The following is a 22,552-nucleotide window of genomic DNA, read 5'->3' as shown; positions in this document are numbered from 1 at the left end:
GAACCAAGGATGTGATCTATTCTGGAGAATGTTCCATGGGCACTAGAGAAGAATGTGTATTCTGTTGCTTTGGGATGAAATGTTCTGAATATATCTGTGATGTCCATCTGGTCCAGTGTGTCATTTAAGGCCTTTATTTCCTTGTTGATCTTTTGCTTGGATGATCTGTCCATTTCAGTGAGGGGAGTGTTAAAGTCCCCTACGATTATTGTATGATTGTCGATGTGTTTCTTTGATTTTGTTATTAATTGGTTTATATAGTTGGCTGCTCCCACGTTAGGGGCATAGATATTTACAATTGTTAGATCTTCTTGTTGGACAGATCCTTTGAGTATGATATAGTGTCCATCTTCATCTCTTATTATAGTCTTTGGTTTAAAATCTAAGTGATCTGATATAAGGATTGCCACTCCTGCTTTCTTCTGATGTCCATTAGCATGGTAAATTCTTTTCCACCCCCTCACTTTAAATCTGAAAGTGTCTTCGGGTTTAAAATGAGTTTCTTGTAGGCAACATATAGATGGGTTTTGTTTTTTATCCATTCTGATACCCCCTGTGTCTTTTGATTGGGGCATTTAGCCCATTAACATTCAGGGTAACTATTGAGAGATATGAATTTAGTGCCATTGTATTGCCTGTAAGGTGACTGTTATTGTATATTGTTTCTGTTCCTTTCTGATCTCCTACTTTTAGGCTCTCTCTTTGCTTAGAGGACCCCTTTCAATATTTCCTGTAGAGCTGGTTTGGTGTTTGCAAATTCTTTCAGTTTTTGTTTGTCCTGGAAGCTTTTAATCTCTCCTTCTATTTTCAATGATAGCCTAGCTGGATATAGTATTCTTGGCTGCATGTTTTTCTCGTTTAGTGCTCTGAATATATCCTGCCAGCTCTTTCTGGCCTGCCAGGTCTCTGTGGATAAGTCTGCTGCCAATCTAATATTTTTACCATTGTATGTTACAGACTTCTTCTCCCGGGCTGCTTTCAGGATTTTCTCTTTGTCACTAAGACTTGTAAATTTGACGATTAGGTGATGGGGTGTGGACCTATTCTTATTGATTTTGAGGGGGGTTCTCTGAACTTCCTGGATTTTGATGCTTGTTCCCTTTGCCATATTGGGGAAATTCTCTCCAATAATTCTCTCCAATATACCTTCTGCTCCCCTCTCTCTTTCTTCTTCTTCTGGAATCCCAATTATTCTAATGTTGTATCGTCTGATGGTGTCACTTATCTCTCGAATTCTGCCCTCGTGGTCCAGTAGTTGTTTGTCCCTCTTTTGTTCAGCTTCTTTATTCTCTGTCATTTGGTCTTCTATATCGCTAATTCTTTCTTCTGCCTCATTTATCCTAGCAGTGAGAGCCTCCATTTTTGATTGCACCTCATTAATAGCTTTTTTTATTTCAACTTGATTAGATTTTAGTTCTTTTATTTCTCCAGAAAGGGCTTTTATATCTCCCGAGAGGGTTTCTCTAATATCTTCCATGTCTTTTTCGAGCCCAGCTAGAACCTTGAGAATCGTCATTCTGAACTCTAGATCTGACATATTACCAATGTCTGTATTGATTAGGTCCTTAGCCTTTGGTACTGCCTCTTGTTCTTTTTTTTGTGGTGAATTTTTCCGCCTTGTCATTTTGTCCAGATAAGAGTATATGAAGGAGTAAGTAAAATACTAAAAGGGTGGCAACAACCCCAGGAAAATATGCTTTAGCCAAATCAGAAGAGATCCCAAATCGTGAGGGGGGGGAGGGGATAAAAAGAGGTTCAGAAAGAAAAAAAAAAAAAAAGAAAAAAGAAACAAATAAAAAAAGAAAACCAATAATGAAAAAAATATAAAAAGGAAAAAAATATATATATGTTAGATAAACTAGTTAAAAAACGTTAAAAAAGAAAAGGGTAAAAGTTTTAAAAAATTTAGCAGAAGAAGAGAAAAAAAATTGAAAAAGAAAAAAAAATTAAATTAACTGCAAGGCTAAAGAATCATGGGGAGAAAGCCATGAGTTCCGTGCTTTGCTTTCTCCTTCTCTGGAATTCCGCTGCTCTCCTGGTATTGAAACTGCACTCCTCGTAAGTGAACTTGGTCCTGGCTGGGTTTCTTGTTGATCTTCTGGGGGAGGGGCCTGTTGTAGTGATTCTCAAGGGTTTTTGCCCCAGGCGGAGTCGCACCGCCCTTACCCGGGGCCGGGCTGAGTAATCCGCTCGGGTTCGCTTTCGGGAGCTTTTGTTCCCTGAGCGCTTTCCGTAGAGTCCGGAGGACGGGAATGAGGATGGCGCCGCCCAGTCTCCGGCCCGGAGGAGCCGAGAGCCCGGGGCCCCACTCCTCAGTGCGCCCTCAGAGAACAGCGCCCAATTGCTCCCGTCACCCTGGCCTCCGGCCGCTCCGAGCTGACCGAGCCTGCGACCGGTTCAAGGTAACCCCGAGCTGAGAGTCACTCCTCGGCTCCGTCTCTGTAGCCGGCTTCCCCGTTCTAATACCTGCGAGCTCTGCGACACTCAGACACCCCCGGTCCTTCTGTGACCCTGCGGGACCTGAGGCCACGCTGACCCCGCGTGGGCTTCACCCCGGTTAAGCCTCTGGAGCGATGTCCCTCAGCGGAACAGACTTTTAAAAGTCCCGATTTTGTGCTCCGTGGCTCCGCCGCTTGCCGGGAGCCGGCCCCTCCCCCCGGGGTCTGTCTTCCCGTCGCTTTGGATTCACTTCTCCGCCGGTCCTGCCTTTCAGAAAGTGGTTGATTTTCTGTTTCTAGAATTGCTGTTCTTCTTCTCTTCGATCTCCCGTTGGATTTGTAGGTGTTTTCAATCTTTAGATAAGCTATCCGGCTGATCTCCCGCTCCCTGAAGTAGTCTCAGCTGCTACTTCTCCGCCATCTTGACTCCTCCCCCCAACAGATTGTATTATTAATGGAGATCGAAACAGAAGTTCTTCCTAATTATTATAAATTGTTGATTGTATTCATGGGGTAAATCCCTGAGATGATAATAGCTTCAGTTCCAGTGATGTGTTCTCTGTGATATCAAGTTTCATGTTTATGTGGTAGTGATTTTCATTTTTTCTCTATGTTTTATGTACTGGTGACTAAACAATCATTTTGTTTATTCTGTATTCGCCCTAAGGCCTTAACTTGCCTTTAATGTATTTTATGTGCATTTTTAAAATCTTTAATAACATTGGCCATTTTGTGCCTTCGTAATTTCCCTTAGTATGTCCCTTCCATTCCATTTGAAGGAAAGTAGTGAGCAAAACTAGGCCAAACACGGTATTCTGGACAATGGCTTTGAAATTTACTCCCCCTGGTGGTCCAAAGCTCTGTTGCCCTGTGAGGTGGTCCAAAGCTCTGTTGCCCTGTGATGTCATCAGAATGTTTTCTCTGGTATCAACAATTGTCATGGAAAATAAATGACAAACTTGTAATTGTTTCCAAAAACATACATGAGGTCCCCTTATCACTTAATGAACACAGTTTCTGCAGATTTCATTTTATTACTACAATTTATTTGTATAAGTTGTGTATAAGTACCCTCATACCTTTACACTAAAATGTCCAGGATGTTTATCATACGGAGTAAATGGAAAATTGTTCTTTTACTGCAAAAGCTTCAATGATTTTACATAAATTACCTCACAAGTTCTTCTATCTGTTATAAATACAGTATGTTTAAACTTTTCTGTAAGTATTTTCAAGTTGTGAACACTGAGACATAAATCGAATAATGTGTTAAAACTCACCGAATCAAAAGAGGCTTTTAAATCATGGAATACTAGCATTGTAAAAAGCCTTTGAAATATATAGTTCAACTTCTGAACTTCACGTAAGAGAAAATTGAAATCATTGCATCAGGGTTTAGATCAATTGTCTTTATTTCCTCTTAAAATAATTTCTCTTGCATCTTCTTTAATTCTGTAGTAACTGAAAATATTAATTGGGTTATAAATAATAATAGTAGAGATGGGTAAAGATCATGTATTTAACCAATAAACATGTATTGAGTGTTGCTTATTGATATGGAGAGTACAGCAAGGAACAAATATTTGTTGGTATATTGAGACTGAGGAGTCTGTGGTTTATCTCAGTAAACACAATTGAGCAGGTGATGTGGACCATCAGCTCAGGTGAGAGAATTGAGATGGAGCTCAGGGTGTGGGACAAATAGGCATAGAGAAGAGGGGTTTAATTTTAATGTATTAGGAGAAAAATGTGACAGCCTGGAGCAAATCTGATTTGGAGGAAGTTTTGAAATCTCTTTTCTCTTTTTCCCTTTCTCTTTCCTATTCCTCTTCTTTCCACTTCTTTTCTTCTTTCTTCCTTTCCTTCCTTCCTCTCTTCCTTTCTTTTCTTCCTTTCTTCCTTTCCCTCTCTTTCTTTTCCTCTTTTCCTTCTCTTTCTTTCCTCCTTTCCTTCTTTCCTTTCTTTCTTTCTTTCTTTCCTTCTTTCTTTCTTCCTTCTTCCCTCCCTCACTTCCTCCCTTCCCTTCTCCCTTCTTTTCTTTTCTCTTCTTTGTTTAGTTGGGAACATTGATATGTATTTATTAGTCCTGGGGAAAAATTTATGGTGAAATGAATTTGATTATATCAGAAAATCTTTAGATGATTATTGAAGTAATTAAAGAGGCCATAAGGGATGAAATTTAGAACGTATATGGATATGATTTTTTTCCGGAAAGAAAGAGGGACACCTAATTCCTCTGAGTTGAATAGGAGGAGGTAGAGGACATTGTCAATATAAACAAATTTGCTACTCATGTAACAGGATATTGATCATTAGTTTCCATTTAGTGTCCTTTATTTTCTTAATAAAGTAAGAGGTAAAGTCATCTTTTGAGACTAAGGAGGAAAGTGGAGGAATGGGAGGCCGGAACTGTATAATAAATGACAGAGAAGATAACTAGAAACATGTAAAAAATTGCTCTGTAGTGCCTGAAATCCAACCAAGGTTAGAAATTTGGAATCAGAATTGTATCAGTGGTACCGTTGTTTCAGCAAGAGTTTTCAGAGACGTGGGGAGTAATGGAGAAGATAGACATTTGAATCAGTTTTGAAACTGGTACTTTTCAATATAAGTAGGGTCCATTGAATGATAAAGCTGTGATGATTGACAAGTATCTTGTGAGTCATGGGTAAGTAAAGAAGTAAGGAAATTAGTTGTTGTACGTTACGAGGACGGTGAGCCAAGGAGCTCAAGGCCTCGAGAAGGTGAAACAGTAGATGAACTAGCAAAGGACACTGATAGACACTAAAAATTCAATAAAAGTCAGATGTTTCAGGGGGATTTCAAGTTCACCATGTCCAAAACTGAACCTCCCTCTTCCCCCCAACTCCTTCCTTTTATATTTTATATCCTGGTAAGTAATGCTGTCCACTGAAGAATGCACACCAGAAACCGGAGAATGATCCTAGGCTATCATCTTGTTGACATCCTCCTCATAACATCAAACCCACTTTTTTTTTTAATTTTTTTTTTCAGCATAACAGTATTTCTTGTTTTTGCCCCACACCCAGTGCTCCATGCAGTCCAAACCCACTTTTTTGTATCTTTCAAACCCAGCCCCTCCCTCATTTTCATTTACAAGTACAATTTAAGATCACCTGGGCTCTGCATGTATAAAACTTGATGATTTTGTACGTATTTCATGGGGTTGGTGATGGGACTAAATGAGACAATATATCCATTAGGTTCAGTACAGTACCCAGCACATGGTAATTATTGTCAATTTTCCTTATTAAATACTAATACTTGTCAGCTCTTAGAATTGACATGCAAAATGAAACCTGTTTCCCGTCCTTGCCTAGAAGAATGAAAGTATTGAAAAACAACCTAAATTGCTCATCAAAAGTACCACATGCTATACAAATTAACTTTTTTATATAAAGAGTGTGTGTATATATGTATTTTTTCCTGCCTAGACTTTAATAAGACTTTTAATTTGAGATCTGAGTGACAAGTTCAGAATGTGTGATATAAATCATGCCACTCTAAGCACAGCTAAGCTAGGACTCAGACATTTTACTGGCATTATCTATAGCTATATATCTCATAAATAATTATTTAGAGAGATATATAAAAGGTTAGAGTCACACCCATTGTCCTCTATTCCAACTTAGCAGTCTTTTAACTGAACAGCCAGTAAAATGGAGGACAGATTATCTTTCTTCATGGATTAAAGTGAATTTGAGAATATAGCTTGGGTACACAGTCAGGCTGGCTCCTAATAACTTCAGCACTGCTACCTTACATAGTGGGGGTAGAGGCTGCATGGTAAACTTCACTTTTGAAGGCCAGCTGAGGTAAGGACCTAGAAAGGCATGAAATGCTCAGCTCCTTTCCCCTGTTCATCAGTTGAATATTCATTCCTCTCTCTCGTGGAGGACATACTCAACAGACAAAGATGATTAGAAAGCCACTTTTTCTAACTCTGTGCATCAGAAAGGGGAGATATTCCTATGTCTTGGCCATAAAACAAACAGTAGGGGAAGAGAGAAAATAGTTCTCATTAATATGCCCCCAATTATATAAATATATGATTGATATAATGAGCCTTTTCTAAGTATTGAAAAATAGGAGGGTAAACATTACATTTTCAGGTAATGGCACAGAAATTGGTGCCTCAGAAAATACTATAATTCAAAGTGAGTTTGATCAATGAAATCTACTCTTTGAAAATGAGTAAGGGAATCATAAAGGGCAAAACAACCCAGAAATAGGATAATAGACATATTAGAAACATGTTAATACTTGAACATATTAACATAATATTAGAAATGTGCTAATAGGAATAAGATATGTGAAATTAATATATTGAGTATTCTTACAACTCATATTACAGTTATTATATTAATTTTTGACAAGTAAGTATAAAGCAAGACATGGAAAAAATAGAAAGTTTCCATAGATCAACCAAAAAGTGGGGGGCGTGTAAAATGCAGGCAATGTTGAACAGCAGAAAGAACATACTTGTGCTTTGAAATGCACAGATCTGGGTTGAAATATCAGCCCTGTCACATGCTAGGTGCAGGGCCTCCTCCATGCCAGTCGACCTCCCCTAGCCTACTTGCTGGTCTCTGAAATGAGTGCAACTTCCTGTGGATGTAGGGCTAGAATGCACCACATCATGCCCGGCCTATGGTAACCTCTCACACTCCCACAGTTTCCTCACTCCCTGGGAAACATATGATTAAAAATAAAGCCTGAAAGAAATGAAATAATTTGTTTTGAATGAAAAGAGGTGACTTAGCCAGCCTTTCCTTCCAGGAAACAGGCTCCTAATAAGCTAAATCTGAGTGGGAAGAAACAGCTTCAAATTGCACCAGTTTTCTTCTTGACTCCTGGGGAGTGTAATACTGGACTAAGTCCTAGTTCATAAAGTGTCCAAACCAGGAAGTTATGCAAAATAGTCATAAATATATATTTAAATAATTTGAGAATAACCTAGTCTAATCTCTTCTGCAAGAATTTTAATCACACATGTGTCTTAAGTGGCTATACAGACTATGATCCAATTCATTTATCAGAAAACTGAACTGCCCTGAATATTTTCTGAAATATATTTGTTAATTTATTGTATCATACATATTAATTTTTAATAAAATTCATTTTTCTAGCTATTACAACTGGGACAGTCATATTGCTGTTTGGAATTCAACTCCCAATTATCAAGTGATTGCTGATAACCCAGAAGGCTTACTTTTCAAATACAAAAGAGACAGAAAAATTCTCAACGTGGATCCAAAGGTAAGACTGCTTTTATATTTGTATATCTCTCTGAATTTTATTGTATTTTTTCCACTATTAAAAAATCTATTAAATATTTGACACTCTTCAGTAATTTAAACCTAGAAATAAAAGACTATGTTGAAACATAAGGTATTCATTATTCCTTAAGAAAAAAACTCCAAACTTAATCTATTATCAGAAATCAGTAAGGAAGAGTTTGGGGGGATTTAAATAGAACTCACAAGTGAGAATTCTTCTCCGAGCCTACAAAGCTAGATCAGGGAGCCATCGGACAGCGCGTTTGTGTGCTCGGACCCTGGGTATGTCCAGTACTTTTTGCTCTAAATGAGAAGACAAACTATTTATGGAAGGGAGACTCTCACCTCAGAAACATTCCCAGAATTCTAATCCCTTTTTATATGTAACTAACAGTGAAAACAGTATTACCCTTTGTGTATTTCTAAGTGATAGCTTAGAAAATACATTTTATTTAAATATTTTAAAGACATGTCCCATGATATTTTGTATTTGTTCAAGGACAAATATTTACATCTTACATATTTTCAATGACTGTGTTTGCATCATGACTTTTAATCATAACTTGTATGTTTGGAGGAGAAGGTTAAAACTTGATTTAAAGTCATATGTTTTTGAGTTGCTTAGGCATTTTATTTAAATTTTGGAAAACATATTACTCATATGACAGCATCGGTCTAAAATCCAAGCCAAGAAGAGTATTCCTTCACAGTGAAAGAAAGGAATTGTATGATATGCCTGGGATAGAGACAAGGATGGACGAAAGGAAAATTGGAGTCTGGTTCTAAAAACTTTCCCAAAACTTTTTAGAAATTTAAAATAAAAATAATAATAATAAAATTATTTTGTTTCATATCCAATTAGTAAAATTTCTTGCTGATAAAAGTTGCACAAAGTTATATGCTCAAAGAATGAAAAAAGAAATTCTGTAGTAAGAAATGGATTGCTGTCTGCAATCAGATACAACTCCAACACAGTGACTTAACAGAAGCTTCTTTCTTTCTCACCTATGAGTCTCAATTGTCAGTCCAAAGTTTGAATGGCTGCTCCACAGTCATCTAGGCCAAAAGGGCCCTCATCCTCTTGGACCAAAACAGATCTCCAGTCAAAACAACCACATTTCAAACAGAATTCATGGAGGGAGTTCAGACAGTGCAAAGGACACCTCTGCTCCAGTGCCTTTTAAGGAAGTTACCCAAAAGCTACCACTCGAAGGTTCACTTATATTCCATGGCAAGAGCTTAGTGGCAACATCTATCTACACGGATGACTGGGAAATATAATCTTTATTCAGGTGGTCATACACCTAGCTGAAATCAGAAGTTCTGGAGAAGGGAGAGAAGATGTGCAAGTAGAAACTAGCAGTTTCTGACACAATGTTATCTCCTTCAAAAGAGCACTACTCTTGGGGCACCTGGCTGGCTCAGTAGGAGGAGCATACAACTCTTGATCTTGGGATCGTGAGTTCAAGCCCCACATGGGGTTGTAGAGATTACTTAAATAAATAAAATTAAGAAAAAAGAACACTACCCTTTAACTGGTCTAGGGTTTCTCATTAGTAAAATGAAGGGTTGAACCTGAAAATAATTACAGCCATAATTATTATGAATCGATAACTATCAGCACAGCTTCTCTCTAGTGGTGCCTCTTTGCCTCTCACAAATGTATGTCAAAATTGAGACAAAGTACAGGAAACTTAATTATTCACAGAGACTTTTACTCTTAGAGGGTTAAAGACATAAAAGTATTAATGGCTTCATTAGGAGGTACGAAAAAAAATTTTTTAATCAGTTGATAATACCACACTTAAACTACTTTATGGCTCTATTTTAACTAATGGCATATACATATTTCAAGAACGTATGTCATGAATTATAGTTTTTACAGCCTTTGTGGAATCATTATGGAATAAAAACTGTTTCTTCAACATGGTTTAAATAAGTTAACTAAATCACTCACTTCCTAAATAATCATGAGACTTCAAAGATTTAATTTAATTATACATGAAATATAACATTTTCTTCTTTGAGGGAGGAAGGTTGTTTGTTTGTTGTTGTTTTTGTTGTTTAGACTTTATTTATTTATTTGAATGAGAGGGAGAGAGAGAGTGAATGAGAGAGAGAAGGAGCAGGGGGAGGGACAGAAGCAGACTCCCCATTGTGCAGGGAGCCCAATGTGGTACTCAATCCCAGGAGCCTTGGATCATGACCTGAGCTGAAGGCAGACGCTTAACGAACTGAGCCACCCAGGTGTCCCTAGGGGGTGAGAGATATTTATATTTATAATTCAAAAGATTCGTGATGAGTCTTAAGGAAAGGTATTTCCAAATCCTAGAGGAAGAATAGGGTCCAGTTAATTAGTGATGAGAGGAAAAAAATATTTAAAGGAATTAGTTATAAAAGAACCATTGATGGGACACCTGATAAAATTTAGGTACTTATATTTAATTTTTCTTTTAATTTTATCTTTTCGAAGATAAATCTTAGAGCTGACCTACTAGGAAAAAAATGCTGGTTTCAATACCAATAAACAAAATTCTATGCCTTACTTTATAATTAACTGGCTGCCTGGCCTGGTGAAATTCACTTAACTTCTCAGAGTTTTCACATTCACAAATGGAAGATGTGAGTGTTGCTGCTGTTTCCTGATCTCTAAAGTCCCATGTACAGCCCCAGTTCTCAGAGATTCTGAGTCAACTTGTCCCAGGCATACATATTTTCACAAACAGCCAGGGTGGTTCTATTTCAGCTTATCTATGAACCACAAATGGAGAAAAGCTTCTTCTTAAAAGGACAATAATCTCAAGAGATCTGGCACTCTGTTTTCAAACAGTGTTCTCAAACATTTGACCTCAAACAAAATATAACACATATATTTTAATTTTTATGGACTAGATATGAAGTTAGCATATACATCTACATAATACCTTAACTTACCTTCTTCTAAGAGCTATGATCCTTTTATCTTTCATGCACTCACATAGCATCTCTTACAGACCTACAGAATAATCAAAAAACAAGCTGTCGAGTTTTTAAAATTACAAATGCACAATGATAAGTTACATTTTTAAACTTAATGTTATTATTAATAATTTTATTTGAAATTCTTCCTAAAATGAACACCAATACTGGCACAAAAACAGACACATAGACCAATGGAACACAGTAGAGAGCCTATATATGGACCCTCAACTCTATGGTCAAATAATCTTAGACAAAGCAGGAAAAAATATACAGTGAAAAAAAGACAGTCTCTTCAATAAATGATGCTAGGAAAATTGGAATGCTATGTATAGAAGAATGAAACTCAACCATTCTCTTATACCACATGCAAAGATAAACTTGAAATGGATAAAAGGCCTCAACATGAGGCAGGAATCTATCAAAATCCTAGAGGAGAACATAGCCAGTAACCTCTTTGACATTGGCCACAACAAGTTCTTTCAAGATATGTCTCCAAAGGCAAAGGAAACAAAAGCGAGAATGAACTTTTGGGACTTCATCAAGATCAAAAGCTTCTGCACAGCAAAGGAAACAGTCAACAAAACAAAGAGGCAACCCACAGAATGGGTTGTAGTGTCGCAAATAACACTACAGACAAAGGGCTGATGTCCAAGATCTTTAAAGAACTCCTCAAACTCAACACACACAAAACAGATAATCACATTAAAAACTGGGCAGAAGACATGAACAGACACTTGTCCAAAGAAGACATACGAATGGCTATCAGACGCATGAAAAAATGTTCGTCATTAGCCATCAGGGAGATTCAAATCAAAACCACATTGAGATACCACCTTACACCAGTTGGAATGGCCAAAATCAACAAGACAGTAAACAACAAGTGTTGGAGAGGATGTGGAGAAACAGGAACCCTCTTACACTGTTGGTGGAAATGCAAGTTGGTGCAGCCACTTTGGAAGACAGTGTGGAGATTCCTTAAGAAATTAAAAATAGAGCTACCCTATGACCCTGCAATTGCACTACTGGGTATTTACCCCAAAGATACAGATGGAGTGAAAAGAAGGACCATCTGTACCCCAATGTTCATAGCAGCAATGGCCACGGTCGCCAAACTGTGGAAAGAACCAAGATGCCTTTCAACAGACAAAAGGGTAAAGAAGATATGGCCATATAAACAATGGAGTATTATGCCTCCATCAGAAAGGATGAATACCCAACTTTTGTATCAACATAGACGGGACTGGAAGAGATTATGCTGAGATAAATAAGTCAAGCAGAGAGTCTCGATTATCATATGGTTTCACTTACTTGTGGTGCATAAGGAATAACACGGAGGACATAGGGAGATGGAGAGGAGAAGTGAGTTGGGGGAAATTGGAGGGGGAGACAAACCATGATAGACTGTGGACTCTGAGAAACAAACTGAGGGTTTTGGAGGGGAGGGAGGTGGGGGTTGGGTGAGCCTGGTTGTGGGTATTATGGAGGGCACATATTGCATGGAGCACTGGGTGTGGTGCATAAACAATGAATTTTGGAACACTGAAAAAAATAAAATTAAATTAAGTTAAAAAAATAAATAAAATCAATACCATAACTTATAACACCATAATATGCTCTAAAATACTGTAAGAACAACAAAACTCAACTCTCCTTGTCTTTTCCTTCAAATAATCCCTTTGAAATATTTTACGCTGGTTGCGCAGGTAGCTCAGTCAGTTGGACATCTGCCTTGGGCTCATGTCATGATCTCCAGATCCTAGGAGATCCAGATCCAGATCCTCAACAGGAAGCCTGCTTCTTCCTTTCTCCGGCTCCCCTTCCCACTTGTGCAGTTTCTCTTTCTCAAATAAATAAGTAAAATCATTAAAAAAAAAAGAAATATTTTACACTTAAAATTTTAAAAGGTCAAGATAAATGAAAGGTGGAAACTGTGATAAACAGGATGTCTTTCCTCTGTATAACACAGATGTGGACTCATTAACTCTGAAATGAGTTAATGTGGTTCCCATGAAACATAGTTGTTTGTGAATGGTAACAGTGGAAAAAAGAAAATTGTGCAGATCTTAGAACGAGTAATATGAGTTCATTGGTTAAGAAATTCCAAATGCAATAAGAGTTTGGTTGCATTGAAAACAGGACCACTGGCTTTAACTTCCCTGCAGCTGTATAACATCTGGAACAAATAAAGCTGGTTTCTATTTTTGAGTGAAGAATGCTTGTCTGAGTGATTCACACCCACCAAAATGTTTCCAGTGTATTATCTTAGAAGGATTGAGTGGAAGCACTTTGCACTCACTCCCTGCATTATCTGGACAAATGAAAAAAAATGGAATTTTGCTTTTAAGAAGCATTAACCATGGGAGAGTTTCCTTGAGTCTTAAAATAATATGGGTGGTCTAAAACCTTCATGATCTACTAATTGGAGGGACAGATTGTATAGAACAGTTAAACATAGGAAAAATCTTCCTTAATGGCACCAGCTTTTCTCCCCTCCCTCCTTCTGTTCGCTAAATGTGATAATGCATCACCTAGAAAAAAAGCCTGGTTAATGGATGCTTAATAAGTATCATGGAATAAATGATTGAATGAATGATTCCCTCCAAACACACAAAAATAATACTACACTAATTAAAAATTGAGAAGCAGATGATGTCACTGATACTTGGTATATAATGATAGCCAGAATGGGAATAGCCACCTCATTCTATATTGATCCAAATAAGTCAGGAAATGAGTACAAGAATTTATCAGTGAAAACAGCTAGTGAAACCATAATTTTAGTTTTTTAAAGGTTATGCAGAAATCTTAATTTTGATATATGCTTGCAAGTGTTGTACGAACCCAGAAATATATAATTTAAACCAGCTGAAATTAAGATTGTTGAATTAGAACATGTTGTTGAGGGGCACCTGGGCAACACAGTCAGTTGAACATCTAACTCTTGGTTGCAGTTCAGATCGTGGTCTCTGAGTCTGGTCTCCAGGTCATGGGATCGAGACCCGCATGGGGCTCCATGCAGAGTGTGGATTTTGCTTGAGATACTCTCTCCCTCTGCACCTCCCACTCATGCTCTCTCACTCTAAAGTAAATAAATAAGTCCTTTGAAAAATATTTTTGGTTTATGAGTAAATTCACTCAAACATGTTTAATGACTTACTCAAAGTCACATAGTTCATTATCGGTGGAGTCTAGCAATGGAGCTTCAGTGTAAATGTTATGAGACACCGTAGGAGATCTAAAGAGGAGCAAGAGTTCAAGCCTTGCCCTTTATTAAGCTTATAGTACTTTTAGGGAAATAGGCATGTAAAAAATATAACTGCAGTATAAAGCAGAAAGTGATATATTGCAAAAAAGAGAAACGCATTGGGAATTCAGTGGAAGGAGAGATGATATTTGAGCTGGGGTAGGAGCCAGTGGAGAGGGAATGGTGAAAGGATAGCACTGAGAGGAACTAAGCATGAAGAGGTCATGGAAAGGCTTGAATGTAGGACTGTTGAGGATCGTGAACTAGACTTGGGAGGAAATGGGGATACACCAAAGCTCTTGTGCAGGGAAATAACAAGATGAAAGTTATGTGATATTTTTTTATTTTGTTTTGTTTTGTTTTTTTGTAGATTTTATTTATTTATTTATTTGAGAGAGAAAATGGGAGAGTGTATACACATGTTGGCTGTGGGGAGAGGGGCAGAGGAAGAGGGAGAGATAGAATCCCAAACAGTCTCTGGTCTGAGCTTGGAGCCCCACATGGGGCTCTATCTCACACCCCTGAGATCATGACCTGAGCTGAAATCAAGAATCAGATGCTCAACTGACTGAACCACCCAAGCACCCCAAAAGTTATGTTTTAAGAGAATGAGAGGGACTAAATTAGGACAGACTAGGGAGGACAAACTAGAGAAGATGCTAGCATAACAATAATCCAGGTGAAGACCAAAAGGACTAGAACTAGATAGAAGTCCTGCTGTAGTTAGCAAGTTTCTGTGTTGATGTTTTAAATGTTGCAACTGCCTGATCATTTAGGCAAAGACAGAACTAAGAGAATGCATGTTTATGTGGAAAAAAAATCTGGGAGGTCTTACTTCACCCCAGCCTTCAGGAAAGAGAAAGAGAGAATATGAACTAATCCAGGTTGAGTCCAGAGAAAATGTGAGCTGAATGAACGTTTGTAAGTCTGTTGTGTCTTCAGTCTTCCTTCTATCCCCCTTTTCTGAATCTGGCATTTACTGAGTAACTACTGGGCACTGTGAGATATAAAAATGAATCAGAAAGGTGGTTTTCTTGCCCTTAAAATGCTTACAGGTTAATTGAAGTGTGGGTGGAAAAATACAATATGCACAGAAATGGCAAACTAGCTAGTGAGCTGAAAGGACAGAAAAAGTTCTAAAGAATTGAGAGGAGGTACAATTTACTTTGGACCCAACGCATTCAAAAGTGGGTTAACAAAGGACGTCTGTGTGGCTCAGCGGGTTAAGCGTCTGCCTTCGGCTCAGGTCATGATCCCAGGGTCCTGGGATCAAGTCCTACGTCCGGCTCCTCACTCAGTGTGCAGCCTGCTTCCCCCTCTGCCTGCGCTGCCTGTTCTGCCTGTAGCTCTCCAGGCTCCTGCTCTCTCTCTCTGACAAGTAAATAAATAAAAATCTTTAAAAAAATGAATAAAATAAAATGGGTTAACAGAAGAGATAGCACCTGAGCTGGATCTTGAAGGGGGGGTATGGTGAGGACACGAGGATTGGAGTAGAATGGGTGTTCTGGTAGGAGGGAACGTCACACACGTAGGTGAGGAAGCGCCAAGCATGAGTCTTCATGAAAGGAGGACCCCGTTTTGTTTAGAGAGGAGCTGTGAACACGGGCCAGACATCAGAATCACGCAGGAAGCTTTAGAATATACGATGCCTAACCTCATCCCCAAAGATTCTAACGTAACTGTTCCAGGTGGAAGGCCTAGGCAACTGTACTTTTCAGAAGCTCTCAGATGCTTCTAATGTGCAACCAGGGTTGGGATCAAGGTGTAAAAAGGAACGTAACAGCAAAGAAAATCTGAGAGAAAATTGAATTTCAAGGGTGGAAACCAAATCTAGTAGGTTTTTCCCCATTCTACATAGTTCAGTGAGAATCTGTACCATTCGTGTCATGACTTAGAATTTCTGAGTATGAAAATGATTAAGCCATTTTGAAAGGAGGTGAAGTTATTGTTCTATTGGCTATCCTTCATTGGTGTGCAAAAGAAAATCAGTATGAAAAATATGAAATTCCATAAGACAGTCTCCTTTTTTTTATTTTGTTTAATGTCTAATAAAATCTGCTTGAATATAGACGTTTGATAAATGGCTGATAATAAACAAGCAAACAGACAAGCAAAAAACATGTTAAAAGATGTCAAAGATGCATGGTTCCTATTAAATGTAGGAAATTGGTGAAACAAAAGACACTTTTATGGACTAAACCTTACTGGATCCATCCTGGGTGTCACAGAATCTGGAAGGCAGGTACGGTGCAGACAGTGCATTGACTTGGCAGAATGTAGTTATTTTCTCTTTATACAACAATACTCCTCACTGTACAACAGGATGCCCCCAATCCAGACTTGTCCTTTTGAAAATCACAATTGTTGAAACAGAAAAATGTGCTGCTTTGGAATGCATACTCTTACCATAAGAGCTCTTTACCAGTATCCAACCCACAGTGTCTTGATTAGGAGTGATTTCTGTCAATTCAGTAAAGGATTTGCCCTTCCTCTCTCCTCATAGTGGCCAAACAGAGCCCTACACTCCACCCCAAGTGATTCAAGCTGAATTGGTCTGTGGAGAGGCCCAGGAATCTGTATTTTTAGATGTTTCCCCAGGTGGTCCTAAAGATTAGCTGGATTCAATATCCATTGTTTTGTTATTAGTTAATTAGTACTTTATTAGCTGTTGGTTTCAACTTACAGATTATGTATATCCATAAGGTAATCAAACTTCATTCTTCTAAAATAAGTTTTAATTGTAAGTGGTCTAAATTACATATTCCTGAGACTATACATACTAGAAAGTACAGACCGCATGCCAAAGACTTCTGGATATCCTCCATGGTAAAAAGACTGACCACACTAGATGCTTCCGGGATAAACTGTCACTTTTTTCCCTCACTTATGTGGATCATTACAGAGTTGGGTGATGGTATCCATTCTTGCTATCATGGTCTCATCAAGAATCACTTTGTCAGTGGGTTTGTCCAGAAACTCAAATGAAACAGATATATGCTACAGAAACTCATAAAGCAAAAACTGAAACCTGGGGCAGGAACTTTTCTGGTCACTTTACCATGTATCTCCAGTACTAGCATATGGTAGATGCTCAGTAAACATCTGTGGAATGAACAAATTGAATATTAAATATTTGCTAAAGAAATGAATAGTGGGGCCAAAAATAATTCTGGAAACTTTTGAGGTTAATTTTAACATATTTCAGGATCTTGGGCACTAGAAACATATGTAGAGCTAATGCTATTTTTAGCTGAAAATTACCCGAGTAATTGACTGTGGTGCTTTTCCCTCCTTGGCAGATGAATAAAACCTGGGGGTTTTTACTGAACTTTGGAGTGGTGACCTTGGGTGTCAGGGTAATGGTGATATGTTAGGTCCATGGGTGAATGAGGAAAGTATTTCTTTTAAGATTTTTTTTTTTATTTAGTTGTCAAAGAAGGAGAGAGAGACAGAGAGCACAAGCAGGGGGAGTGGCAGGCAGAGGGAGAATCAGGCTCCCCGTTGAGCAAGGAGCTCTTTGTGGGACCCTGGGATCATGACCTGAGCCCAAGGCAGACACTAAACCAACTGAGCCACCCAAGCGTCCCAAGATAAATATTTTTATTATTTTTTAAAATGAATATATAGTCATCATTGTATATTATGCAGATACCAAAAAAAGACAAATTCTACTTTCTTTTCCTATGAGCAAAAGACAAGGTGAACAAAGTTTAAAATTAAAAATAATTTCTACCAATAAAAACACAATTTTTGTTTGTTTAATTTAGAGGAAGATTCTAATGATTCTAGTGGTATTTTATCAAAACTCCTCTCTGTTTTGTTCCTCCAAAGCAACCACCACCCAAGTATTTGCTATTAGCAGGAAAGGTATTGATTGCCTCAATGCCGCCTCCTGGTTCACTGACTACATTAACATCAGAGGGAACCTGTCACAGGACTGAAATTGCTCCTCTCAAAATGGTGGTCCATTACATGTCTACATCCTTCCTGCAGATGATCCAGACTTTATCCCTTGAAGCTCCACAGTCCTAGTGAAGGTTCTCAATTTTACCATCTGCCTTTTTAAGGAGTTCAGGCATATTTCCTACTGGACATTTAAGGAAAAACAAACAAACAAACAACCCCTACTGAATAGAATATATTTAAGCAAAGATACGGTTTCTTCAAAGTCTCCAGCAGTGTTCCCTCCAGCCCCACGCAAACTTGAATTACTGGAGCACAGGACACTCACTTACCTACACCACTTTTCTGGCTCCTAGATTTCCTTGGAGGCCTCTTGTAAATGTTCCTATTTAACTGTGGCTCAGGCACACTTATTAGGTAAAGCTGAGGTCTTGCCAACTTTCTGGTTTCACTGCCCAAATTACTGACTGTTTGGTTGATTATAGCCCTAAAACACCCACATACTAAGAAGCTTTTAAACATTTTCTCCCCTGGGCAATCACCTGGTATACCTGAACTGAAAGTCTACCACATATAAATTAAGTATTTACTCAACAAACTGCTGCTAAAATCAATGGCCTTGAGGAATATCTTAAAATTACATAACATAGCTTGAGTTTTATGAATTAAAACTCCTAAAACTTCAATGCTGTGCCCTCCTCTTGACCTGAAAACTGATTTTAATTTTATACACACTATTACAGAACATCCCCTAGAGATAACCATATGTTGTTAGGTGTCCAGTGTATGAACTCACAGATGAAGCATAGCACAAGAAAGGTGAGCTGAAGGAAAGAGAAAATTAAATATAAAAATTTGCATTATTGTTTGCATATCAGTGCTTAAGAAAGTATGAGTGATAACCACTCACCATCCAGGCTGAATGTACGCAGTGAAAAAAAGGAAATATCCCAATAAAAATACATGACAAAGAAAAAAATGCAGTTTTAAGCTTCTAAATAGAAGGGCAGTGTAATAAAACAGAATTCCAAAGGTATAATAGAACTACTGTGGAAGTGAGAAAGGAGAAACTGGAGAAAAAGAGCTTTTCCCTCAATTCATGCTCACTTTTTTGCAAAACTTATTATCACAAGTTAGGGCAAAAGTATCAGAAAGAGTGGAAGTTTAGGTTCCTGGCTGAATGAAATGCGTGAATAAGAACAAAAGAATTGTTTCCTTCATGATTTCAAAGACTTAATAGTTAATGACAAAGAAACAGACACCAGAAAACTCACAAATCAGCCATGGAGTCATTGCAGGTGCAAAACCACAGCTAAGGGATTATTTCTAATTCAAGGGGAGCATGATTTCTTCTGGTCTCAACAGTTGAACCGGTAGTCAACTCCCATGGCCCCTTCTTAACCATTCACCACCCCAGCAGATGCTTACAATTTCTGAGGCACTGAAATCCCAAAGCAGAGTGAGGGATGTTGACATTTATTGGAACATGGAACACGATAGCATGAACAGTGATCAAGGCCATTCGCAAGAGTGGAAAATTTTATGTCGACAGTTTCTCAATTGTTATTGCTGGCTGGGATATCTCAGCATAAAACACAATCAAGCAAATGGCAGCCCCAACTTGGTATCCCCAGAAAACGACTTCACAAGCACAAGAGGCCGCTCCAGAGGATAGGTTCTTAATTTTGGGGGAAATACAACTTATTTTAAAATTTCATGGATTTGCTCCAAAAAAATGTACATATGGCCATACACACAGAGTAGTATAATAGTTTAGGATATTGAAAGACCTGCATACATCTCTTAATGAATTCCACTTGAAAATGAGACCTAAGTACTCTCCAGAATACCTGGGAGCAGTTCAAGGGTCTGGATGAACAATAGAACAAGCAGGAAAGGGTCAGGAATTGCTACCAGGACTCAGGCTGGAGCTTAGAGCTATTTAAGAGGGGCTAGACCTAAATAGATCCTATCAGCTTTGTGATCAGGGCAAACTGCTTAATTTCTCCAAGCACTTTTCTACCACTATCTTCTCATCTGTAAAATCTGTAAAACAACCATTTCACAAAAGGTTATTGTGAAGATTAAATAAGAAAATGTATTTAATATGCCACTGAATGGGTGGTCAGTTAATGAATATTGTTTCCTTGCAGTGTATCAACTCAGAAACAATGGAAGTCCTAGAGTATCACTTTTCCCTACAGTAGTCAAACACTGGAAATAATCTGTGTGCCCATGACTGGCAATGGTTAAATAAATCATGATACATCAACATAGTGAAATAATATGCAGCAGTCTTAAAAAAAAATAAAGCTATAGTTAGTAAAAGTGATGTACTAGTATGAAAAAATGTTCATGTGACATTATTAAGTGAAAAAAGCAAGCTGTAAAACAATGTAAATAATATTCTAGGAATTAGTCATAATTTACATAGGAATTTCCCATTTATGGACACTGGTCTCTGTTTTTCTCTCCAAGGTTTATTTTTTTTTATAATTTTTTTTTTATTTGACAGACAGAGATCACAAGCAGGCAGAGAGGCAGGCAGAGAGAGAGGAGGAAGCAGGCTCCCTACTGAGCAGAGAGCCGGATGCGGGGCTCGATCCCAGGACCTTGAGATCATGACCTGAGCCGCAGGCAGAGGCTTTAGCCCACTGAGCCACCCAGGCACCCCTCTCCAACGTTTAAATGAGTGTCTATAACCAAGTTTCTGATTTTGTCTTTAAGATGGATTCTTTTATTTTTTCTTTTAAAGATTTTATTTATTTATTTGAGAGAAAGAGACAGAGCATGAGTGGAAAGAGAGAGGGAAGAAGAAGAGGGAGAGGTAGAGCCCAACATGGGACTTGATTCCAGGACCTGGGGATCATGACCTAAGCTGAAAGCCGATGCTTAACCGACAGAGCCACCCAGGTGCCCCAAAGATGGATTTTTAAAATGGAAAATGCTTAGTCAAAAAGATATATCAGAAAGCTTTATAAGGATATTGTTAACTCACTTTGTAGTTAGTATCAATTTACTGAACTATTTAAGGCTGACTATTCACCATGCCCTATTTTGCATGCTTTTTAAACTTTGTTGATTTTATGGTTCAGACTTATTTGGAGTCATTTTCATTTTCATTGTTACTTTTTTAAAAGATTTTTAAAAGATTTTTTAAAAGATTAAAAGATTTTTAAAAGATTTTATTAATTTATTTGGTAGACAGAGGTCACAAGTAGGCAGAGAGGCAGACAGAGAGAGAGGAAGCAGCCTCCCCGCTGAGCAGAGAGCCTGATGTGCAGGGCTGGATCCCAGGACCCTGAGACCATGACCTGAACCGAAGGCAGAGGCTTAACCCACTGAGCCACGCAGGTGCCCCTCATTGCTATTATTATTAGAGGTGAACATTTCTTTCATATGCATGTTAGTATATTGTATTTCTTCTTCTGTAAGTGTTATTGTCTGCTACACACTTTTCTATACAGAATTTCTAAATTATTTTACTGATTATTTTTATTAACATATAATGTATTATTTACCCAGGGGTACAGGTCTGTGAATCATCAGGCTTACACACTTCACAGCACTCAGCATAACACAGTACTCTCCAATGTACATAACCCAAACACCCTCTCCACCACACCCACAGCAACCCTCAGTCTGTTTTGTAAGATTGAGAGTTTCTTATGGTTTTTCTCCCTCTCAATCCCATCTTGTTTCATTTTTTCCTTTCCTATCCCCAAACCCCCAACTCTGCCTCTCAGATTCCTTATAGCAGGGAGATCATATGATAATTGTCTTTCTCTGATTAAATTATTTCGCTCAGCCTAATACCCTTTACTTCCATCCACGTCATTGCAAATGGCAAGATTTCATTTCTTTGGATGGCTGCATAATATTCCATTGTATATATATATACCACATCTTCTTTTTTTTAATGTTATTTTTTATAAACATATATTTTTATCCCCAGGAGTACAGGTCTGTGAATCGCCAGGTTTACACACTTCACAGCACTCACCATAGCACATACCCTCCCCAACGTCCATAACTCCACCCCCCTCACAAGCCCCTTCCCCCTATCAACCCTCAGTTTGTTTTGTGAGATTAAGAGTCACTTATGGCTTGTCTCCCTCCCAATCCCATCTTCTTTCATTTATTCTTCTCCTACCCCATTAACCCACCATGTTGCATCTCCTCGCCCTCATATCAGGGAGATCATATGATAGTTGTCTTTCTCCAATTGACTTATTTTGCTAAGCATGATACCCTCTAGTTCCATCCACGTCGTCACAAATGGCAAGATTTCATTTTTTTGATGGCTGCATAGTATTCCATTGTGTATATATACCACATCTTCTTTATCCATTCATCTGTTGATGGACACCTAGATTCTTTCCATAGTTTGGCTATTGTAGACATTGCTGCTATAAACATTCGGGTGCACGTGCCCCTTCGGATCACTACGTTTGTATCTTTAGGGTAAATACCCAGCAGTGCAATTGCTGGGTCATAGGGTAGTTCTATTTTCAACATTTTGAGGAACCTCCATGATGTCTTCCAGAGTGGTTGCACCAGCTTGCATTCCCACCAACAGTGGAGGAGGGTTCCCCTTTCTCCGCATCCTCGCCAGCATCTGTCATTTCCTGACTTATTAATTTTAGCCATTCTGACTGGTGTGAGGTGGTATCTCATTGTGGTTTTGATTTGTATTTCCCTGATGC

General features: G+C 38.3%; 1 protein-coding gene across 1 annotated transcript in view; it reads left to right on the top strand.

The window, feature by feature from the left end:
- CFAP299 (cilia and flagella associated protein 299) overlaps positions 1–22,552 on the top strand; it is a 604,562-nt gene that overhangs the window by 570,894 nt on the left and 11,116 nt on the right. Inside the window, exon 5 of the mRNA XM_032882203.1 lies at positions 7,589–7,718. Within this exon, the coding sequence (XP_032738094.1) occupies positions 7,589–7,718 (130 nt within the window). The remainder of the gene's footprint in view (positions 1–7,588; positions 7,719–22,552) is intronic.

Source organism: Lontra canadensis, unplaced genomic scaffold, assembly GCF_010015895.1.
Source record: "Lontra canadensis isolate GAN:19392208 unplaced genomic scaffold, GSC_riverotter_1.0 scaffold1, whole genome shotgun sequence".
NCBI lineage: Eukaryota > Metazoa > Chordata > Mammalia > Carnivora > Mustelidae > Lontra > Lontra canadensis.
Note: the sequence above shows the minus strand (reverse complement) of the source record. Positions and strands in the feature narration are given on the sequence as shown.